Source organism: Orcinus orca, chromosome 3, assembly GCF_937001465.1.
Source record: "Orcinus orca chromosome 3, mOrcOrc1.1, whole genome shotgun sequence".
Taxonomy (NCBI): domain Eukaryota; kingdom Metazoa; phylum Chordata; class Mammalia; order Artiodactyla; family Delphinidae; genus Orcinus; species Orcinus orca.
This window is the reverse complement of record NC_064561.1, coordinates 20,166,443-20,186,022: the sequence shown is the minus strand read 5'-3', so window position 1 is coordinate 20,186,022 and position 19,580 is coordinate 20,166,443. Positions and strand designations below refer to the sequence as shown.

The following is a 19,580-nucleotide window of genomic DNA, read 5'->3' as shown; positions in this document are numbered from 1 at the left end:
TCTCCTCCCGAGCCAGAGTAGGAACCTCTCTTTTTCTAACCACTCTCCCCGTGCACATGGTGCGTGTTTGTCATTTCTTTTCTCCTTCAAGGCAACCCTCTGTTTATTTTAACCAGATTAGGGAATGGGGGATGGGGAACAGGAGGCTCCTGCAGCGGTCGTTGCTGGAGGCTCCGGGAGACAACATGACTTGCCCAAGGTCACAGAGCTAGAAGGCGGAGGCTCCTAGACCCTACCCTAGATCTCTCTAGCTCCCAAAGCTCGGTTGGTTCCTTCACGCCCACGTCTCCGGCGCGGTGCGCACTCGGGGCGCAAACACCGCGCGCCCTGTCGGTTGCACTGCGTCCTAGGATTGTTTTCCTTAGGTGAACGGTGCCGTGGGGTTAGAGAAACCTGGGGTCACTCTGAGGTCCGCCAGGCTACGTGGCTGGGACTGCGGGTGGCGCCTAGTCTCGCCTACCCGCGTACCTCTGCTAGCGGGCCAGAGCCCGGGAGCTCTCCCGCAGTCCCCTATCCAAGCTACGGGCTGGGTGGCGTACCGCGGCACGCTCACTGCCTCGGAGCGCGGCCGGGAGGCGGGGACTGGGGTGGGCTGGGGGTGGAGAACTGCAGCGGAACCTACCCCGGGCACCCCTGCCCCGGGCCTCTGTCTGCAGCCTGGCGCCGGGCCGGGGTCGCCGCAGCCCTGGGCCCCTCCCGGGCCACCTGTGCGCCGGCTGGCGGGCCCGGGAGAGCCCGGATCCGGAGAACCGATCCGCTCCGGGTTTCAGACTCCTGGCTGGTCCCTGGAGATCGCGTGGGGCGGTGGGAGGCCTCCCCGCCCACCACCCCAGCCCCTCCCCGGGGGAGCCTCGGGCATCGCCGGGAGGGATCCCCGGAGCTGGAGGGTGGCCCACTCGCGCGGCGCAGGGCGGCGGGGCCCCTCCTTCCTTCCCCCGCCCCGCCCTGCTGTCGCCCCGCTCCGGTGCTCCAGTCCGGATTTTGCGGCGCCCGCCGGCCGGCTCCCAGGCTGCGGGCTCAGCGCGGCGGCTGGCTCGGTGCGCGGCGCGGCTGGCGCTGCGCTCCGCCCCGGCTGCATTGCTGCGCTCCTGTTGCCCAGGGGAGCCCACGCGCCGCGTGCGCCCCGCAGCCGGCCGCCCGGAGGCAGCGCAGACCGCTGGCAATGGGCCCCGGGGGTGCCCGGAGCTGGGGCTCTGGGCTGAGGCGCTGAAAGGCGCCCTCTCGTCCGCGGGGCCCCGCGCCCGGCCCGCCCACCCGCCTGCCCGCCCGCGGCCATGGCCGTCCGGTCCGGCCTGTGGCCAGCGTTCCTGGGCATAGTCCTCGCCGCCTGGCTCCGCGGCTCGGGTGAGTCATGCGCGCGCTCTGGGGAGGCTTGCGGGGGACCGTGCGCGCGAACGCTCGCTGCTCTGGGGGTCCCTGATCCGCGCTGCCGGACCCGGCCGGGAGCCCCCGGGGGCCAAACTTTGCGAGGCGGGACGCGGGGGCCGCCTCTTGCTGCTGCGCAGCTTCCTCGCGCGCTTGCCCGGAAGCCTGGGTTCTGCCAAGTACAGGAGCAGCTGTCAGCGCGTGGGGCTGGCGAGTGTAGACACCCCACGCCTGCAGGCGGGGGAAGTTTGCTGGTTGCCCGGCCCCAGAGCAGGGTCGGGGGTTTAGATCAACGCCCCGGGGAGTCTGACTTTGCCGGTTAGCAGTTTAGAGGGGTTTGACCACATCCCAAGTGCCCAGGAAATTGAGGAAGGGGGTTAAGATACCTCTTCCCGGCAGCATCTGTCCCAAACAGCTACTCACAATTCCCAGCTTGGCACCTGGCCTCTGCCCACGTCCGGAACACAGTGTCCTCCTCTGTCCTCGCCACACACGCTCGCACACGCACACACCCAGGCGTGGAGGCGCATACACTAGCCCCCCAGCCCCTGTAGCCGGCACAGTCAGAGCGCCAGGGCCCCTGACCCGCGCTGTGGCTCTTGGCATTCCTGGTGTGTGGGGGCCAGAGGTGTATGCTGTGGATCTACTGCCGCGTCCTCCCCTCCCTTTCTCTGAACAACCCTCTCCCTCCCTTCGTGTCCCTTTGGCCACCCTCTCCTGCCCCATAACTCAGCCTTCAGCCCACCTCCTGGGGGTGGGGGGAGTTCCCCTGCATCCTTTGTTTGCTGTCCCTGAGCTTCCACCTAGGCTGAGTTTTGGGGGGCTTCCTGGTCTGTGCCTGACCCCTGTGCACTTAGCAGAGCTGAGTGTCTATGTGTATGGTGGGGGGGCGGGGGGAGGGTGTCATTCATGTGATCAAGGGAGCATGGAGTTTGCCCTAGCAATTCTTGATTCTTGCTGCCCTGAGACCCTGGGGGTGGGGGGAGGGGGGTGCTGCTGAGCCTGGCCAGGCCATTGTTAATCCCAGGTGTGTCAGAAGGGAGCATTGGGTTTCCTGAGATGGGAAGCCAGACTGACTGGAGATGAATGAGTGAAAGCTCAGAAACCAGCCTGATGATTGAGGCTGATGGCTGTTTCCTTAAAGGGTCTCTGCATAGTGCATCCTGCATCCACCACTGCCTGGCCACCCTCCGCATCCTGTCCCCCTCAGTCCTCCCTCCACCTCATCCCATCCACTCTCTCTCCCTTTCCATCACCCCATCATCCCCCCACCAAATCCTCACTTTACCAAACCCCTCTGCCCCGTGACCTCCCCTCCTCATCCGGACTGAGCTGGGAGGCTGCACTACCACTGGGTGCGTCTTCATATTGCACACATGTGTGTGTTAGGAGTGTGTGCATCGCTCAGGGGTACGGGTTGCACCACTGACTGTGGTGATCTGGGGGTGTTCGAGCTCCACACACAAGGGAGGTGTTGCTAGATACCCAGTAGGGGCCGGGACATGTTTACTGAGTCAGATGCTTGCGAGAGGGCTGTGTGGTCATATCTGCACGTTGCCCACGTGAGCACGTGTGAGGGCCATGGGCTGCCATGTGTGCCCTGGCGATGACGCGGGTTGGCAGTGTGTGCAGGCTTGGTATGCGTGTGGCCAGATGAGCGTGTGTGACGGTAGGCCTACCGCACGTGTGTGGCGGTTGTGAGCAGTGGCACAGGTGAGGGTGTGTAAATGAGACAGTGATGGGTACTGGTGAGTCAGGGTGCCGCAGCCCCGGGGGTGCTGTGTGGATTCCTTGGGAGGCTGTAGAGTGGGGGAACCGCATTCCTGGGTCTCGAGGCACCTTTTGGGGCCTCGTGTAAGGTTGCCGAGGGAGCTGGCCAGTGGGCACCCGTGCCACAGGGCTGCCCTGGAGCAGAGCCTGCCTCTAGGCATCAACTCTCAGGCCCATGTGAGGGGCTGCTGAAGGGCATGGGGCCCTTCTTGTCATCTGGGGCCCCTTACTGCTGGCCCCCACAGGCTCCGGGCACATGTGCCCAGCAGGCTGGCCCTGCGCTGACCCCGGCTCCTCCCACACCGCCCATTTAGCTCCTTGGCAACAGCAACCAGTGAAATGTGTCTGTGAGTGGCTGAGGGAGGGAAGGCTGGCCAGGCGGCAGGGGGCGCCGGGGGCCAGCACTTCTGAAGCCTCCTGCTCTCCAGGCTAAGTGCCCACCCTCTGTCTTCTGATATCACACAAAAGCCTGTCCCTTCAGCACACTTACCTGAGTGGGCCCTCTCTGTGCCCGTGCACACAGGGACCCATGTGTCTCACAGGCTTTTCCCATTCATACCCAGTCACACAGCTGGCACCTGCCTCCCCGCCCCTGTGAGCTGCACACACCTGTGTTTCCCTGTCTCAGATCTCTGCACTCCTGAGGGGGCGGGGCCCACGGGGAGCTGGATCTCCTGGAAGGTGGGGCCGAGGGGCATCACTGACTCGTGGCACTGCCCATCCTGACCCCAACAGTCTGTCCCAGTAGCCGCTTCCTCAGGCCCCTCCCCCACCTTCAGGGCTGATCCTGGACCCCTCTTTCCACCCCCCACCCCCAGGCTGGAGCACTTGGTTGCTGGGAAGGTGTCTTAATTCTTCAAGGCTAAGAGATACACTGCTCTCACTCACCCTGCCTTGGGATGGGGGTCTGCTCTTTGGGGTCCCCCCAGGCACCCCAGAAGAGGGCTGGCCCTCTGACTGGCCCACCTGCCTCTCCTTGCCTGTGCTGGGAGGGGCTTCCCTTAGGAGCCTGAGATTGGCATTGATCCAGGTACCAGACCCCCCAGCCCAGAGGCACTGACTGGCCTGGTTCCTGGTTCCTGAGCAGCCAACTTTGGCCTCGGCCAGGGGCCAGGACCCCCTGTCTTATATCCCTTCATCCTGCCTCGTGCTGCTCTGGGCCCCAGAGCTGCAGACTCAAGCCATGAAGTCTCAGAGGCAGAAGCTGCCCTCAGCCAGGGCTGGAGGACTTTTCCAGGCAAAGGCCCCAGTGCTGGGCTTGGCTGCCACCAGAGACACATGTATACACAGATGCACACACGCACACACACATACACACACACACACACACACACACACACACACACAGGCGTGCGCACTGTCTCATGAACGTACCCAGACCTGCTTATTCCAGGCCAACCCTCTCCTGCAGTCCCCTCCTCCCAGGGGCCCTGCTGTCCCCCCTCCCCTTTTTCCCCCAGCCTGGGGCTGGAAACCTTAGAGTCTCTCTTGGCTCTAATCTTCTCCTTCACGCTTCATGTCTAATCTGTCACCAAGTCCTCCAGCTCAGCCCTACTTGTGACTTTGCTCATGTCCCTCTCCTCCTTTGTCCCCTCCTCCCCCAGCCCTTTCTTCCTCACCTTTCTCACTTGGACCAGTGCAGTGGCCACCCCCCACTCATCCCCCTCCTGTGCCTCCTCCACTTAGACTAATGCCCCTTTTACCCAGGCTAGAACCCACTAGAAAGCCTTCTGTGGCACCCCAGTGCCAGCAGGTAAAGTCTGAACCCTGAGCCCAGGAGCCCTTAGGAAACACCTGCATCACCACACATCCCTGGGCTGATGTGTTGGCAGGTTGGGCGTCCTCCCTGGCTCTGACTGCCGGTGGGCTGGGCATCCACACCCCCAGACAAGCTCTTGCTTCCACATACTGTACTTGCCTTGCAGAACCTGGTGCCCCCCAGCCAGCCAGCCACGCTCCCCATCCTATACCCCAACATCCTCAGCTCTGTCCAGATCCAGGCCAAGCCCCCCTGCTGCCTCCAGTCCCCACTTTTCTGCTTATCTCAGCCCCCAGCTTCAATCCAGCCCCCTCCAAGAGGCCTCCCCAGCTCCTCCTAAGACCCATGCAGGGGTCACGGCACACTGAGGAGCTCTGAGTGGGCTACAGGACAGAGGTACTGGTTCTTCAGCCCTGGAAAGGCACGTGGGGCCTGGGGCAGCTGCCAGAGGCATCTGGCCCGAGCCACCTCCTCATTCACGCCAGTGCTTCCCACACATATTGCCACTGTCTGCGGCACTGCGACCCGGTTCTCAGCCCCCAGTGTGCTCCAAGTCACAGCCAGTCAAATGCTTATTTTCTCTCTTTGTTTTCTCTGCTTGAGTTTGGGTTCTCTGGATAGGCAGGGAGGGCTCTTGTAGCTGGGGAGAAGGAGAGAAGTTTGCTCTGTCCCCTCCGCAGCCCTCCTCATCCCTCCTCATCCCTGTGCCTGTACACAGACTGCCCTGCTCCAGGGAGGCTGGAGATGGCTCCTGTCCAGGGCGGGGACCAGCTAGCTGACGCCCCACACACGGATGGCAAACCAGCTCACGGGAGCCTGTGTGAGTCCCTCACACAGCTTTGCCAATGTATGTAGAATAGGAACCTCCCTGCCCACCCCCAGCCCTCCCAGGCATAGATGTTCCCAGGTGGGTGTTTTCTCATGCAAGTAATGTCATCTGGCCCCCAGACTTGCAGACTGAAGCCCCTGGAAGGTAGGGCTGAGGGGCACCCAGCTGTGGCATTAGCCATCCTGACCCTGACAGTCTGTCTGGGTGGCCCTTCCTCGGGCCCCACCCCCATCCTCAGGGCTGGACTTGACACCAAGACCGGTGGCTCTGTGGGCACCTACCCAGGGCTCCTAGCTCCTGAGGCTCAGCCCCAGCAGAGCCCAGCCCCTGGGCCCCGACCATCCTCACCACCCAGATGGACGCCCAGCTTCCTGCAGTCAGTTCTGCTGGCTCAGCCCTCCGTTCCTCTTGTCTGCTCCCATGAGAGTGGCATTGAAGGGTCCTCCTGCCTTCTGGGGAGGCTTGGCCCCCTCCTCCTGTCAGGTCTAGTAGAAAGGGCAGTGCTTAAGAGGCAGACAGGCCCGGTTTCAGTCTAAGCCACCTGACCTAGGATGAGTAAATTTTACTCCCCAGCCTGTTCCCACCTTTGTAGAATGGGGTCACGTCTGCTTCCTGAGGTTATAGTTACGAGTTGATGGGCAACATAGAGCACCCAGGGTGGACCCCGACATGGAGCAGGCATGCGTTTGCCTCCTTCCTCCATTTTCCCTGGCACCTGAAGGGACACGAGTTAGGACAGGGTGGGGTCTTAAGATGCATCAGGCCCCAAGCTCATATATACGAGAGAAGATGGTCTCTGTATAAGCTGCTTCACCTCTTGTTGCTCCAGCCCCAGGCAGGAGCCCTCAGGAGGAATCATTGCTTCTAGTTGGAAGAAGCACCCTGCTCACCCCCCATCTATACACACATCACCCCTGCAGGGCCTGATTCAGACACCGGTTGCTGCAGTGCAAAGAGCTTTGTTTGGGGGTTCTGTGAACATGATGATTTGGGCTCAGCTTGTCCTGGAACTATGTGCTGACGATTAGCTCTCACACACAGAACATGGCAGCAAAGCAGGGGTGGGGGCCCTGGATGGAATCACTTCTGGTTCGGGCTCTGCTGTTTGATTGCTGTGTGATCTTGGACAAATCACTTAACCTCTCTGGGCTGTTTTCCTCTTTGTATACTAAAGGGTTGGGCTTGATGACTACTGGGGGCTGTGCCCAGAGAGGCTGCCTTGTGAGCCTGGGGTGGACTGTGCACTCAGCAGCAGGTTCCCCCAGGAATTGTTCACACCTGCCCAGCACCTGCCAAAGCCACCAACCACACTGGCAGCAGCTGCCTGTGTTGCTTTGGAGCTACGTGGCTGTTGCGGCAGGGCCGAAGGTGACTGTGAGACAGAGGTGGGAGTTGTGAGTCCCAGCGCCCAGGCAAGGAAGCAGGGTCATGCTTTAGCTGGTGAACTCCCCCAGTGGCAAAAACAGGCCTTCTCAGGACCCCCAGAAGGTCAGAGTGCCAGTGCCTAAGGCCCACCCTCTTCCCAGGGACTGATGTCAGATGCTGCAGGCAGTCGTTGGTCCCCTGGGAGCCAGAACCCCAGGCACGTGGAGAAGGTGGTAGGATGGTTGAGTTGGCAGGCTCTGGGGTCAGGGTTTGGACCAGGGCTCCGACTAGGGTGAGGCAAGGGAGGGGCCTAGGGTGCAAAATTTAAGTCGTGCTAGTACAGGGTCAGCTCCTGAGGGTGAGTGCCTCCTTACATTTTGTACCCTTGGCACCCCCTGCCTCACCCTCGTCCTGGCTGTGGATCCAGCTCCTCCCTGTACTTCTTTATTTCCTTGTCTCTAAAATAGTCATAAGAGGACCTAACTCAGTGTTGATGTGTGAATTAGGCAGACTGATGGCATGCCAATCTTGGCACACAGTAGGCACTCAATAAATGTTAGCAATTGCTGGTGAGGGATATGGCAGAGGGCACTGTTCCCTCCTCTCCTATGGGGAGTGGGGGAGTCCTTGGTGCCCTCTTTGTGGGAGAGGGTGCAGCTAGGGGTCCAGGCAAAAGGGCATAGGCCTGAGGGGAGGTCTCCATTTGGGGATGGGGGACAGGCCTTGTGTCTTTTCTCTGCCCACTTTGACACCCAGGGGCAGGGCATATAGAAGTCCCCTGCCCCTCCTGCTCTCCAGGTGTGGTTGTTGGCTGCGCCATCCCAGCCCTGTTTGAGTTGGAGACAGGGTGATTCATAGCCATCAGGAGAGGCCTAAGTGGCAGCTGCTCCCCAGAGTAGGCCACAAAGGGCAAATTTTAGGTCCCGCTTAGATGGGGGAGGGGACCCTGAACTCCCCACCTATGAGTGGGCCATGGTGAGAGCACCAAGGGCCAGTGCCCTGATGGGTGAGTCCCCCAGATTCAGGCCCCTCTGCACGCCTGGATGTCAGAGCTGTGTCCCTCTAGAAGGCTCAGGGTCACCTTGAGCTCCAGGCAAATACATGGCTGAGGTTTGGGGAGGGGGAGTCAGTCCAGATTGATCCTTGGAGAGGGAGCTCTGGTCCCTGTATCCCACCTCTGCAGTACACCTCCCCAGCCAGGGTGGCAGGTGGGACTCCCCGTGCCCCACCCCAGCATGTCCAGCTCAGAGCCTGCAGGGAGGTACACCCCGATTTAGACCCTACCCCCTCCTTATTGGAGCAGAGACCAGATGGAGTTGAGGGGCTTCTGCCTTTTTCCACATCTGCATCTTTCCAGCCCTTCTCGCCCCCGACCCCAACAAAAAAAGAAAAAAAAAAAAAGGATGCCAGGCACTGGCAGGTAGGAGTGATTCATTATGGTCCCGGCGTGACAGGCGTGACCGGAGCCTTCCCCACTCCCCACCACGTTGTCCGGGTAGCTTGGCGGGTGGGGGTCGCGGGCTAGAGGCAAGCCTCCTGCGGGCGAGCTGCGGAGCACGTGAGCAGCCGCGGGGCGGCAGGTGCCCGAGCCCATGGGAGCCCGAGCCCAGGGGATTAGCAATTAGCCGCTGCGCCCGCCCGCCGGGGCTCTGGGTAGGGGCGCGCCCCGGGGCCGTCCAAGGAAAAGGGGCGCTGCGCGTCCTGGCCCGCGGCCGCGCCCCCGCCCCCGCCCCCGCCCGGCGCCGGGTAATGAGCACACAGTAAACTCGGCGGCCGCGCGGAAAGAGGGACAGGATCCCTCCGCCCGCGAGCCCGCCCGCGGCCGCCCGCCGGATTAGCGGCTCTTTGTTCGGGGCCTGTTAACAAGTTGCTGGCTGAGCGCTCGGCTGCCGCCGGGAGAGCAGACGTCCAGCCTCCGGGCACTGCGGCTCGGCGGCCTCCGCCGCTCCTCGGTTCCCGCGCCCGCCCGGCTGCAGCCCCCAGTGGCGCCGCCTTCCCTCAGACCCCGGAGACGTAGCTGGGCGGTGGGCCCCTCTGGCGGTCTGGTGTATGTAGCGGCTCCAACTCCCAGGCTGAGCTCGCGGCGGAAAGGAGGAGATTTCTGGGGCACCTTCTGTAGGCTTCCAGTGCGCCGCTGTGGTCCGTCCCATTTTACAGATATGGGAGGGCATGGCTTCCCGAGGTCCCGCATGGGCATCGTAAGCAAGCCTGGGGTTCCAACCCAGGTCTTTGACATCCAAACTCATTCTCCTCTGCTAAGAGGATTGAAGCCTGCGGCGGGGAAAGGAGGCTTCGGTGGCTGAAACTGCCGTTCCTTATATTCTTAATTACCTTGGTGATGGTAGGAGCCGTGGCCGGTGCTGGGCGCTACCTGCATCATCTGATAAGAACCTCAGGACAACCCAGGAGGTAGGTGAGGTTAGTCCCGTTTATTAGATGAGGACACTGAGGCTCAGAGAAGTGGCAGAGCTGGGACCTTGTTACTGCTCAGCCTCACCTCCCCCACCCACACCAGCGGGGAGCAGAACCAAGCCCCATGTGTCCATTTACTGTCAGGACCTTGTCTGGTGTCCCATGGACTTGAAAGCCCACTGGAGAGAGTCAGGGGACCTTGCTCCTCGGCATGATCTTGGGCTAATCCCCTCATCTCCCAGAGCCCATTTCCCCCCTGTATCCTGCCTCTTCACACCATCCCACCACCAGGGTGCAGGTACTTTCTAATCCTGGGCTGGGATGTCCAGGCCACAGGATTTTGATTATAAAACCCCCTGGGGGTCGGCTTTCCAACTTTTCCAGGGCCACACATCTTCAGGTGGCTCGGGCTGTTCAGAGCAACTTTCTTATGGGAGGTGGAATCCTTCCCAGTAAGCTCCTCTAGATAGCTCTTGGCTTTTCCTTCTGGGGCCACACAAGGGTAGCTTTTCTCTTTTCAGTTATTTAAGACAGGGCCCTATCTGCCCTTTGCCAGGCCAGGCACCTCCCATCCACTCAGGTGTTCCTCATGTAGCAGGTTCCAAGCCCCCTTCTCTACCCCGAACATCTTTGTTAGCTGTGTCTGGATGTCAGTCCCAGCAGGGCATCCCACTGTGACACAATGCCCTGGTGTGGACTAGCATAGGATACTAAGTGTGTCTGTTGCAAATATTGAAAAACCCAACCCAAACTGGCTTAAGCAAAAAAAAAAAAATAAAGAGAGATTTATTGCCATGTGTGACTGAAAGGCCAGGGGTAGCTCTGGCTTCAGGCATGGTTGGATCCAGGGAGAACAGTGTGACCAGGATACATCCCTCATCTCTGCTCTGGCAGGGGATGGGGGGTGTTGGTGCCACCCTCCAACAGCCTTTCCCCTCACAGTACCAAGGTATCTGCCAGGGTTACCAGGGCTACATCCTTGCAGGCCCAATCCAGGGAGAAAGAGAGAATCCCTCTTCCCTTAGCCATCCAACAAATGTCCTGGTCTTTCCTCATTAGTCCAATTCAAGTGCTGTATGAGTGAGCCAGTCCCCACTTTCAGGGGTTATGGTTGCACAGGTTAGCTGGGCCCAAGCCACCTATGTCACTGTCCTGTTACCCAGGCTGTTTGCCACCACTCACAGCTTCTTGTTCATGGAGAAGGGATGGGCACATGATCCTCAGATTTAACCAGTATGTCATCAGTACAGTTTACCCAAGTATTTAATAAAAATGCTGACTAGCACCAAGGACCCCGCCTGAGGCTGACCCAAGCCTGGATCAACATTAGCCAATTAATCGGCTGTGTTAGAAAACAATGCTGGCCGGACTTCCTTGGTGGCACAGTGGTTAAGAATCCGCCTGGTGGTGCAGTGGTTGAGAGTCCGCCTGCCAGTGCAGGGGACACGGGTTCGTGCCCCGGTCCGGGAAGATCCCATATGCCACGGAGCAGCTGGGCCCGTGAGCCATGGCCGCGGAGCCTGTGCTCCGCAACGGGAGAGGCCACAACAGTGAGAGGCCCGTGTACCACCAAAAAAAAAAAAAAAAAAGAATCCGCCTGCCAATACAGGGGACACAGGTTCGAGCCCTGGTCTGGGAAGATCCTACATGCTGTGGAGCAACTAAGCCCATATGCTACAACTACTGAGCCTGCGCTCTAGAGCCCACGAGCCACAATACTGAGCCTGAGTGCTGCAACTACGAAGCCCGCGCGCCTAGAGCCGAGCTCCACAACAAGAGAAGCCACCGCAATGAGAAGCCTGTGCACCACAACGAAGAGCAGCCCCCGCTCACCACAACTGGAGAAAGCCCATGCGCAGCAGTGAAGACCCAATGCAGCCAAAAATAAAAAAAAGAAAACAATGCTGGCCATTCAGAAGGTTTTGCCTTCCCCTAAATGTGCTGTCACCTGGTTCGTATATCTCCATTTGCTGATCTTGAGATATTAAATCCAGACACACTGTTTCCCGTCCGTTTCCAGTCCGGCCCTGACCTATCAGAACAGTAACCTTATGATAAGGGAAGCTGGTCTGGTGTGACAGGTACTTGGGGGTTCCAGCATGTCTCTCGGTGTCCCTGCTCCCCTTGGTCATCTGCAGCTGACTGAGAAGCACTACCAGAATCGTTCCTGGGGTCTGCATCGGGTTCACCAGGTTGTGGTTTTTCCAGTGCACATTTGTTGGGTTTTGTATCTGTCCAGCTTCCATTCCCAGTCCCATCAGAATTCCCTGACCTCTCCCCTGGTATAGCCTTAGTCAGTGTTCGACAGGCCCCTTCATCTTGGCAGCAGGGCCCAAGTGAGACAGGTTAGTAATTTCCCTATCCTGGTTCCTTTCCTGCTTCAGAGCTTGCTTTTTAAGCCTCTTTTCCCTTCTCTCAGCAACCCAATCTCTCACCAGTACTTCCCCCTTTTTGCTTAGATTTGTGAGAATCATTTTCTGTTGCTTGCACTCAAAGAACCTAAGTGATGCATTCACCAAATACAACTTTCTTCCTGTTTTGAAAATTAGGCCACAGCTCACACATCTCCTGCCCCAAGACTGCTCCCACTCCTTTCTCAGAGGTCAGCAGCAGGGTTCAGCAGGTCCCTGTGCCAGGACCTGAGGTGTAATTTATTAGGACCGAGAGACCTGAACTCATTCGCAACAAACACTCAGCCTGTCCTGATCTCGCCTGGCCTTCAGTGCTTTCTGACTAGTGTTTGTCCTGCCTCTCCACTGCAGTGTTCTCAGGTGTAAAATGGTGGGGTGGGGAGGCCAGCTTTCCAGTACCCGCCCCCCCAACCAGTCAGAAGGCCCACCCTTTCCTGGTCCTCCTCCTCCAAGCCCCTCCTGCCCCATGTTGCTTTGGCATTTCCCACAAGCTTCAGCTGGACCTGAGCTTACCCTTCCCTGCATGGTTCTCCGGTCCATGCCTCTCATCGGTGGCTTTGTCCTTGGTTTGGGGCCATCTTTCCATGTTGGGCATGTCTGGTTAGAATATGAGCCTACCTAGATGTCTTGCAGCTGCCCTGACAATTTTTGAGAGTCCTTTTTCCTCCAGATCTTTTGGGATCACACAGCCAGAGGTCCATCTTTGAGACCCACCCTATCCTCTCAAGACCCCTTTCTTTTAAGACTCCTGGCTCCACTGGGGAGCTTGTCTTTAGTGTGAGTTGCCTGAAGCCTGGCACCCATAGGCTAGGCCGCCCTTCTGAGGGTGGTCAGCATCCCCTCCCCAGCAGTGATGTGCTGGTAAATGTTTAACAGTTGGCTCTCTGGGAGAGCTGCAGGACAGATTTGCCGATTTCCATGGTGTAAATACTCCCACGATGGCCTATTTTAAGCTACCAGTGTGATGTTGACCAGCTTGCAGAATTCCAGAAATTTTAACAACAGGCTCTCCTAAGCCAGGATGAGCTGGCTCCAGCACATCACTATTCCCTGGTCACCCCAGCCCTCTGAAGAAGTGGTCACAGGAGGGAGTGACAAAGTCTCCTTAGGCCTCTCCCCGCAGGACCCACTGACCTCCCCAGCTCTTTGGTGAGCTATGGGGTGGGGAGTCAGGCACTAGAGGATTGTGGTTAAGAGTCGGGGCCCTGGAACAGTTAGAATCCTAAACTGGGTGACCTAAGACAGGTGATTTCAGCTCTCTGTGCCTTGATTTCCTCATCCAGAAAATCTGGATAATGAAAGGCTCCTACCTCGTAAGATTGTAAGGATTAAATGAGTTACTCTGTGTGGAACACTTAGCCCAATGCCAAACCCGGGGTGAATGCTCCATAAATGGGACTGCTGCGGATGCTGTGTGGACAGCAGTGGGGATGCTCACTCTTGGCCTCCCTCTGTGACACCCCCTGAAGTGGTGGGGGGAGCAGGGTTCTTGGTTGACAGCACTGGCAGAGAGCATCAAGGGAGGACCCTGCAGATCTAGAATCTTGGGAAGGTGCTCGTTCTGGGGTGATGAGCATTCATGAGAGGGCTTGAGAAGGAAGGTTGATGTAGTGAAAGATGACTCATCCAGAGGACTTGACCAGGTATGACTCCTGACAGCCTGGAAGCTGGGGTGGGTTCCCAGGACATGCAGAGTGTAGAGGTGACAGGGGTCACAGCAACATTCAAGAGCCCAGACAGGCCAGGCAAGGACAATCCATCTGCTGACCTGCAGACTGGATCGTGGCTTCAGGGCTGGTCCCTGGCCACCCCTCTTCTTCTACTCCCAACTCTGGGTGTCCCAAGGCCAGAGGAGGAGAGGGACTCTGCCTAGGACCTTATTAGCATGTGGTGGCATTGGCCAGACAGTGAAGGGAAGGGGAAGAGCACACAGACGTTCCCTGGTGACAGTGTGTGTACAGGGGAGCTGGGAGGTGTAGCCCGGCTGAAGCAGACAGTGCCTGTGGGGGACCAGTGAGCGACAGCGCTGGCTACATTGTTGAGCTGGGGACTGACAGGCAGTGAGCGGTGTTTAAGGAAGATTAATCTGGCAGCGTGTGGTTGAGAGCAGGGAGAGGCTGGAGGCAAGGAGACCAGCCAGGAGGCTGCAGCGGTCATCCAGGCAAGAAATGACGAGGCCTCCCTTCTCAGGGAGCAGGCAGCGGGGATGGAGTCAGAGAGATGGATGTGGGAGACATTTGAAGGGAGGAGCCTCTGGATGTTGCATGTGGGGGGCGAGGGACGGGGAAGAGGCAAACATGATTCAGAGCTTTCAAGCCTGGGGAAGTGATGTCAGAAACAGAAAATGGACGGGGAGCCTCAGCGGGGAAGAAGCTTAAAGAGCAACAGGGCTCCAAGAGCTGTGCGCTTCACCCAGGGAGCTTCACCCTGCCAGGCCCTACCTAGAGCGTGGACGTCAGTCAGGCACTTTGGCCACAAGTAGCAGAAACTGGCTCTGGTCAAGTGAAGCAAGGGGAATGTAACAGGGGTGGTCAGGTTCAGTGGGTAACCAAGGGAGAGGCAAAGTCATGTCCTAGGAGAGAAGTTCTCAGAAGGTCAGGGTGATGATGGGGCTGTCCTATGTAATTCAAGGCACCCAAGGCAGGAGGGGAAAGTGGATTTGCTTTGTTCTGTGTAGCCTTAGAGGGTAGGGTCAGGACCAGCAGGTCAGAGACACCGGAGGCTGAGAAAGACCTTCCTAACAAGCAGTGACACTGGTGGCCTTAGCAGGCAGGGCGCTCCCCGTCTGTGGGGCTATTGAAACAGACCCTGTCAGGACCTGTCAGGGAGACTGTGAACTGGTGGCAGGTGGCCTTGGTGAGGCTCCATGGTAAAGGGGAAAGGATGGAGCTTTGGAAATGACTTCAGCTCCACTCTCAGCCCCACTCTTACTGGTTGGCCTTGAGAAGTTTCTTACCCATTGGGAACTGGGCTCTCTGGAGGGCTCCCATCTCGTGGGATTTTGTAGTTTCTTTGGTGCTTGTTGCTTTGACTACTCAACACACGTTCTCACCAGCACAGCACTCTTCCTTGGGTGACCTCCTCTCCAATACCATGTGGTCAGTTATGGGGCCCCATCCTTCCCCTAGAAAACACATGACCAGGCTGGCAAATCCTAGTGGAGATCCTAGGCACAGTGATTGGTCAAGGGTGGCCACGTGACCTGGGCTGAGCCAATCAGGATCCTACCCATGGCTTTTACCACCTGGAGGTGGAGGAGTTGCCCTCTCTGCCCCTGAGGTTGGCAGTTGTGAAGATGCAGGCAGAGATGTTGGGCCAGTGGCAGCCATTTCCCCCTCATATGGAGAGAGCCTGGCTGCAGAGAGGAGTGAGGCCAACACACAGAGACAAGCAGAAGGGGGAGATGTCTGGTGGCCCCGAGGCCCTAGAGACTCAGGAGCCTGCAGCTTTTCTCTCAGTCCTGTGGGCTGTCCCCCAGCCTTCCCAGCACTTGAGCCAAGAATATCCCGCTTTAGGCTTATGCCAGTTTGGTTGGATTTCAGTGCCCTGCACCTGAACGGGGCCTGGCACAGGATCTCAGGAGGAAGATATGACGATATGGGTAAAGCACCCTCCCAGAGGTGTCTGGGTGGCAGTGTGCGGGGCATGTAACCCGCAGGTGGCAGACAGAATGTTCTAGACAATAGAGAGTTCACATAAAAGTCCAGATTTGGGGCTTCCCTTGAAAAGTTAGATCTGGGCACTGAGAGCCTGTTTTCCTGGGCAGGTAGGGGCTGAGACCTGGCTGCCACCTTGGCAGGTGTACACCCGTCTCCCATACACCCCCACTGCCCAGGCACACTGAGGCTGCGTTCTAACCCCAGCACAACACTGAGGACTTGTATGGAAGCCTTTCCTCCCCTCCCTTCTGGCTCTAGAGACTGCATTTGGGGCCTTAGATTTCACCTGTTCAGTTGAGGTGGCAACAGCTAGTCAGGTGGAAAGTCTGAAAGCTTATTGGAAACCTGGGACTGGCACTTTGAGGGGCAGGGAGGGCGGGAAGTAGAGATGAGAGGCCCATTCAGAAGGAGCTGGTCATGGGCATTGTGAGCTCAAGTCCCGTTTTAAGGGATGACTGGGGAATGGCTGCGGCCGAGATGGAAAAGGAGGATTTGGGGAATGATTCCGAGGAAGCCAGAAGGAGGCCAAAGAGAGAGCCTGGGAGCCTGGGGAGGAGTTTAAAGTTTTGAGAAGGACAGGGAGGCAGCCACAGGAGGGCTGCAGGGAAAGGCCCCGCCGACGAGGCCTGGAGGGTACACATGCTGGGACGGGGCCAGGAATTGCCACCTGAGAGCCTGTGCTGGGCAGCATGAAACCAGTCTTAGAGATCGGGGATGAAGTGAGTGGGCAGGGCACAGGGGCCACTCGGAATTTGAAGTGCTGTGAGGGAAGGAGATTAGAGACAGAAAGGGATCCTGGAGGGCTTCAGAGCAGGAGCCCGTGCAAAGGGGGCAGGGGCAGGACCGGTGTGATTCCTCGGCGCTTGCAAGGCCCCTGCACACAGCTCTCTGCAGGCAGCCTCAGAGGGGAAGTGACTTCCCGAGTCAAACGGCGGCCACTGCAGGCCAGGTCCCAGGCCCAGCCCCTCTGAGCCCAGGTCTGTGCAAGGGGGTGAGACAGGAGGCCCAGGGCCCCAGCAAGCTTTTGAGGGAAGCCAAAAGGATGGACTGGGGGAGAAGGCCGAGTGAAGATGGGGACACATCAGTCATCAAATAAGCGTTGATGAGGACCTACTTTGTGCCCGGCCCTGCATTAGGCACTGCGGATACACAGTGAGCAAGGCCAGCACTGTCCCCACCCTTGAGGAACTCACATTCTGGTGAGGGGAGATGACCGTGAACAAACAAGCAGACAGATTGAGATCATGAGGAATGCTCTTCTGGACTTGGAAGGCAGGCAGAGAGGGACGCGTGACCTGTGACCCCGGGCAAGCAGATGCAGGCGTGTTGGCTGGCACGTTAGCCTGGATGGTCAGGCCCCTCTGAGGAGGTGCCATGTGAGCTGAGACCCGGATGACAGGAAGGAGTGGAGGTCCACTGTGGTCTGGGCGCAGGGAAGTGTCGAGCTGGGTGGAGAGAAAGCGTGATTTGTCTCTGTGTTCATGTATGCTCTGTGCCCCTCAGCTTCCTGAAAGGCACTGTCTGAGGAGCTGAGTGGTTAGAAGTCCCTCTGAAGGCAGATCCGATAGGATCCACAGGGGTGAGGAAGGTTGCTCAGAGGTGTGGGTACTGCGCAAGAGAGCCCAGGCCTGGGGTGGTTGCATGTCACCCTGGACTGGGGGTCAAGAGCCCTGGGTCCCAGGCCTGTGCTGAGTTCAGAGGGTGAGCCCCAGACCAGACACACTCCTCTGCCTCATTTGAGAAATGGAGAGGATGACCAGGGCCTGGGCTGTCATGGCGCTGGTCCTGAGGCCTTAGAATGGAAAGGGGCGGGCTAAGGGTGGGGAGAAGGGAGGGTGTGGGGAGAAGCCAAGACAGGCCCCTTCAGCACCAGCCTGCAGTGTCAGTGCCTGTTGTCCCCACCTCCTCCCAGTATCAGGTATGACCCTGTAAAGTGAGCTAGGGGAGTCCAATGCAGTTGAGATTCATACCCTTCTCAAGTATGTTATTATATATATAATTGAGGTGAAATTCATATACCTTAAAATTAACCATTTTTAAAGTGCACAATTTAGTGGCATTTAGTACGTTCACAATGTTGTGCAACCATCACCTCTATCTAGTTCCAAAGCACTTTCATCAGCCTCAAAGGAGACCCCATTAGCTGTCACTCCCCAATCCACCCCCCACCCCCCGCCAGCCCCTGGCAAACACCAACCTGCTTTCTGTTGCTACAGATTTGTCTATTCTGGGTATTTCCTGCGTATTTCATATGAATGGAATCATACAGTGTGTGGCCTTTAGTGTCTGGCTTCTTTGACTTAGTGTGTTTTCGAGGTCCATCCATGTTGTAGCACATATCAGTGCTTCATTCCTTTTTATGGCCAAGTAATGTTCTGTTGTATGGGTAGACCACATTTGGTTTATCCGTTATCATCGGTTGATGGACAGTTGGTTGTTTCCAGTGTTGGGGCTATTGTAAATAATGCTGCTCTGAACATTTGCGTGCAAGTGTTTGTTACCCAGGAGTGGAATTGCTGGGTGATATGGTAATTCTAGGTCTAATTTCTTGAGAAATCACCAGACTGTTTTCCTAGGCAACTGCACCATTTTATGTTCCCACCAGCAATGTGTGAGGGTTCCAGTTTTCCACATCCTCATGCTTATTTTTGAAATCATTAAATTCTTGCAAAAATTGTTTTTTTCCTCTCTTGGTGCTCCAGCTTTGCTAGTGCCTGAGTTCATGTGGAGGCCACCGCCAGGCCAGCCAGCCCTACCTGGTGTAGGTTACATGGCCCAGGATTGGCTTCAAAGGGCAGGTTGGGGGGGACAGGGGCAGCTGGGGGCACGTGGCCCTGCAGTGGGTCAGACTGGCTGTCAGGGAAAGGTCAGGCCTCTTTCTGCCCTCTGGGACTCTGTTTCCCTCAACCCCTCCCTTCTTCCTCCGCACACGCCCCCAGCCAGGAACTGCCCTCGCCGCCCCTCTGCTCCGTTTTGTGTGTGTGTCTCATCACCAGGATAAATGTAGCTACAAACAATGCGGCGGGCTGGGTGCTAATTTGTCAGATGCAGTGCGCGGCTGTGATTCCGAATACATTAACATTTTCACATGAAATCATTTCAATTTTTAGTGATTAAGAAGTATTTGTTTTAAAGCATCAGGGTGATTTACTGCAGGCCTAGGGGGCTTTGGAGGGGGTGGAGGAAGCCCCAGGTGTGACGTCATTTGTAGGTACCAGCATGAGCAGAGATCACACCAGTCACCATCCCTCACGCACCCGTGCCCACCTCGGGCTTCCTGGGTGTGAGGCTGGAGGTGGCAAAGAGTGGGCAAGTCTCAGGACCAAGAGGCGGAGACTCCCCCCTAACCTCAAGTAGCAGCCTGTCACTCTGTCTTAGCTTCTTTGTGGCACTTATCAGCATCAGAGATGACCTTCTTTATTGACTTGTGTACTTATTTTCTACTTCCCTCCACATTAGGACATAAGGTTCTTGAGGGGCTGTGGCCTGCTCACTGCTCACTGTGTCCCCTGAGCCTAGAACAATACCTGGCAGTAAGTAGAAGCTCAGGATTTGTTGGATAGATGGACAGACAGGCGGGAGAGTGGATAGATGGGTAGCTGGATGGATGAGTGGGCAAATGGGTGGGTGGACGGGTAGGTGGGTGTGTGGATGGATGGGAGTGGGGAGGATAGATGATTGTTCAGGGGGCACAGAAGACCCCTCGCTGTACCGTGAATCCTGTTATCCTTGAGTCAAGTTCTCTCTGGGACTTGAGGGACACCAGCCCCCTCAGGCAAGCCACCTCTGCTGTACCAGGCTTCCAGGCACCTGGGAAGTTCAAGTTCATTAGCACTAGGGCTGGTACTCGCAAGTCTCTGACCCCTGCGCTTCCTCATCACTCCCACTCTTTAGAGCCTATCCGTGCCTCCCTCTCCGAGTGGATGGGAGCCATTGAGGGTCCCCTAGGGCGCTGGACAGACCGGCTCCTCCAGGACCCAGCCGCTGCCAGCCTTCTTAGCCAGGGACCC

General features: G+C 57.9%; 1 protein-coding gene across 2 annotated transcripts in view; it reads left to right on the top strand.

Annotated features, from left to right (window-relative positions):
• The first annotated feature begins 1,068 nt into the window (after positions 1-1,068).
• The window catches only part of UNC5A (unc-5 netrin receptor A), a 62,712-nt gene continuing 44,200 nt past the window's right edge, over positions 1,069-19,580 (top strand). The window contains exon 1 of one of the 2 annotated variants that reach the window (XM_049707079.1): positions 1,069-1,344. In XM_049707079.1, the coding sequence (XP_049563036.1) occupies positions 1,275-1,344 (70 nt within the window). In that variant the 5' untranslated portion in view covers positions 1,069-1,274. The remainder of the gene's footprint in view (positions 1,345-19,580) is intronic. The other variant, XM_004284825.4, reaches the window with a different exon arrangement.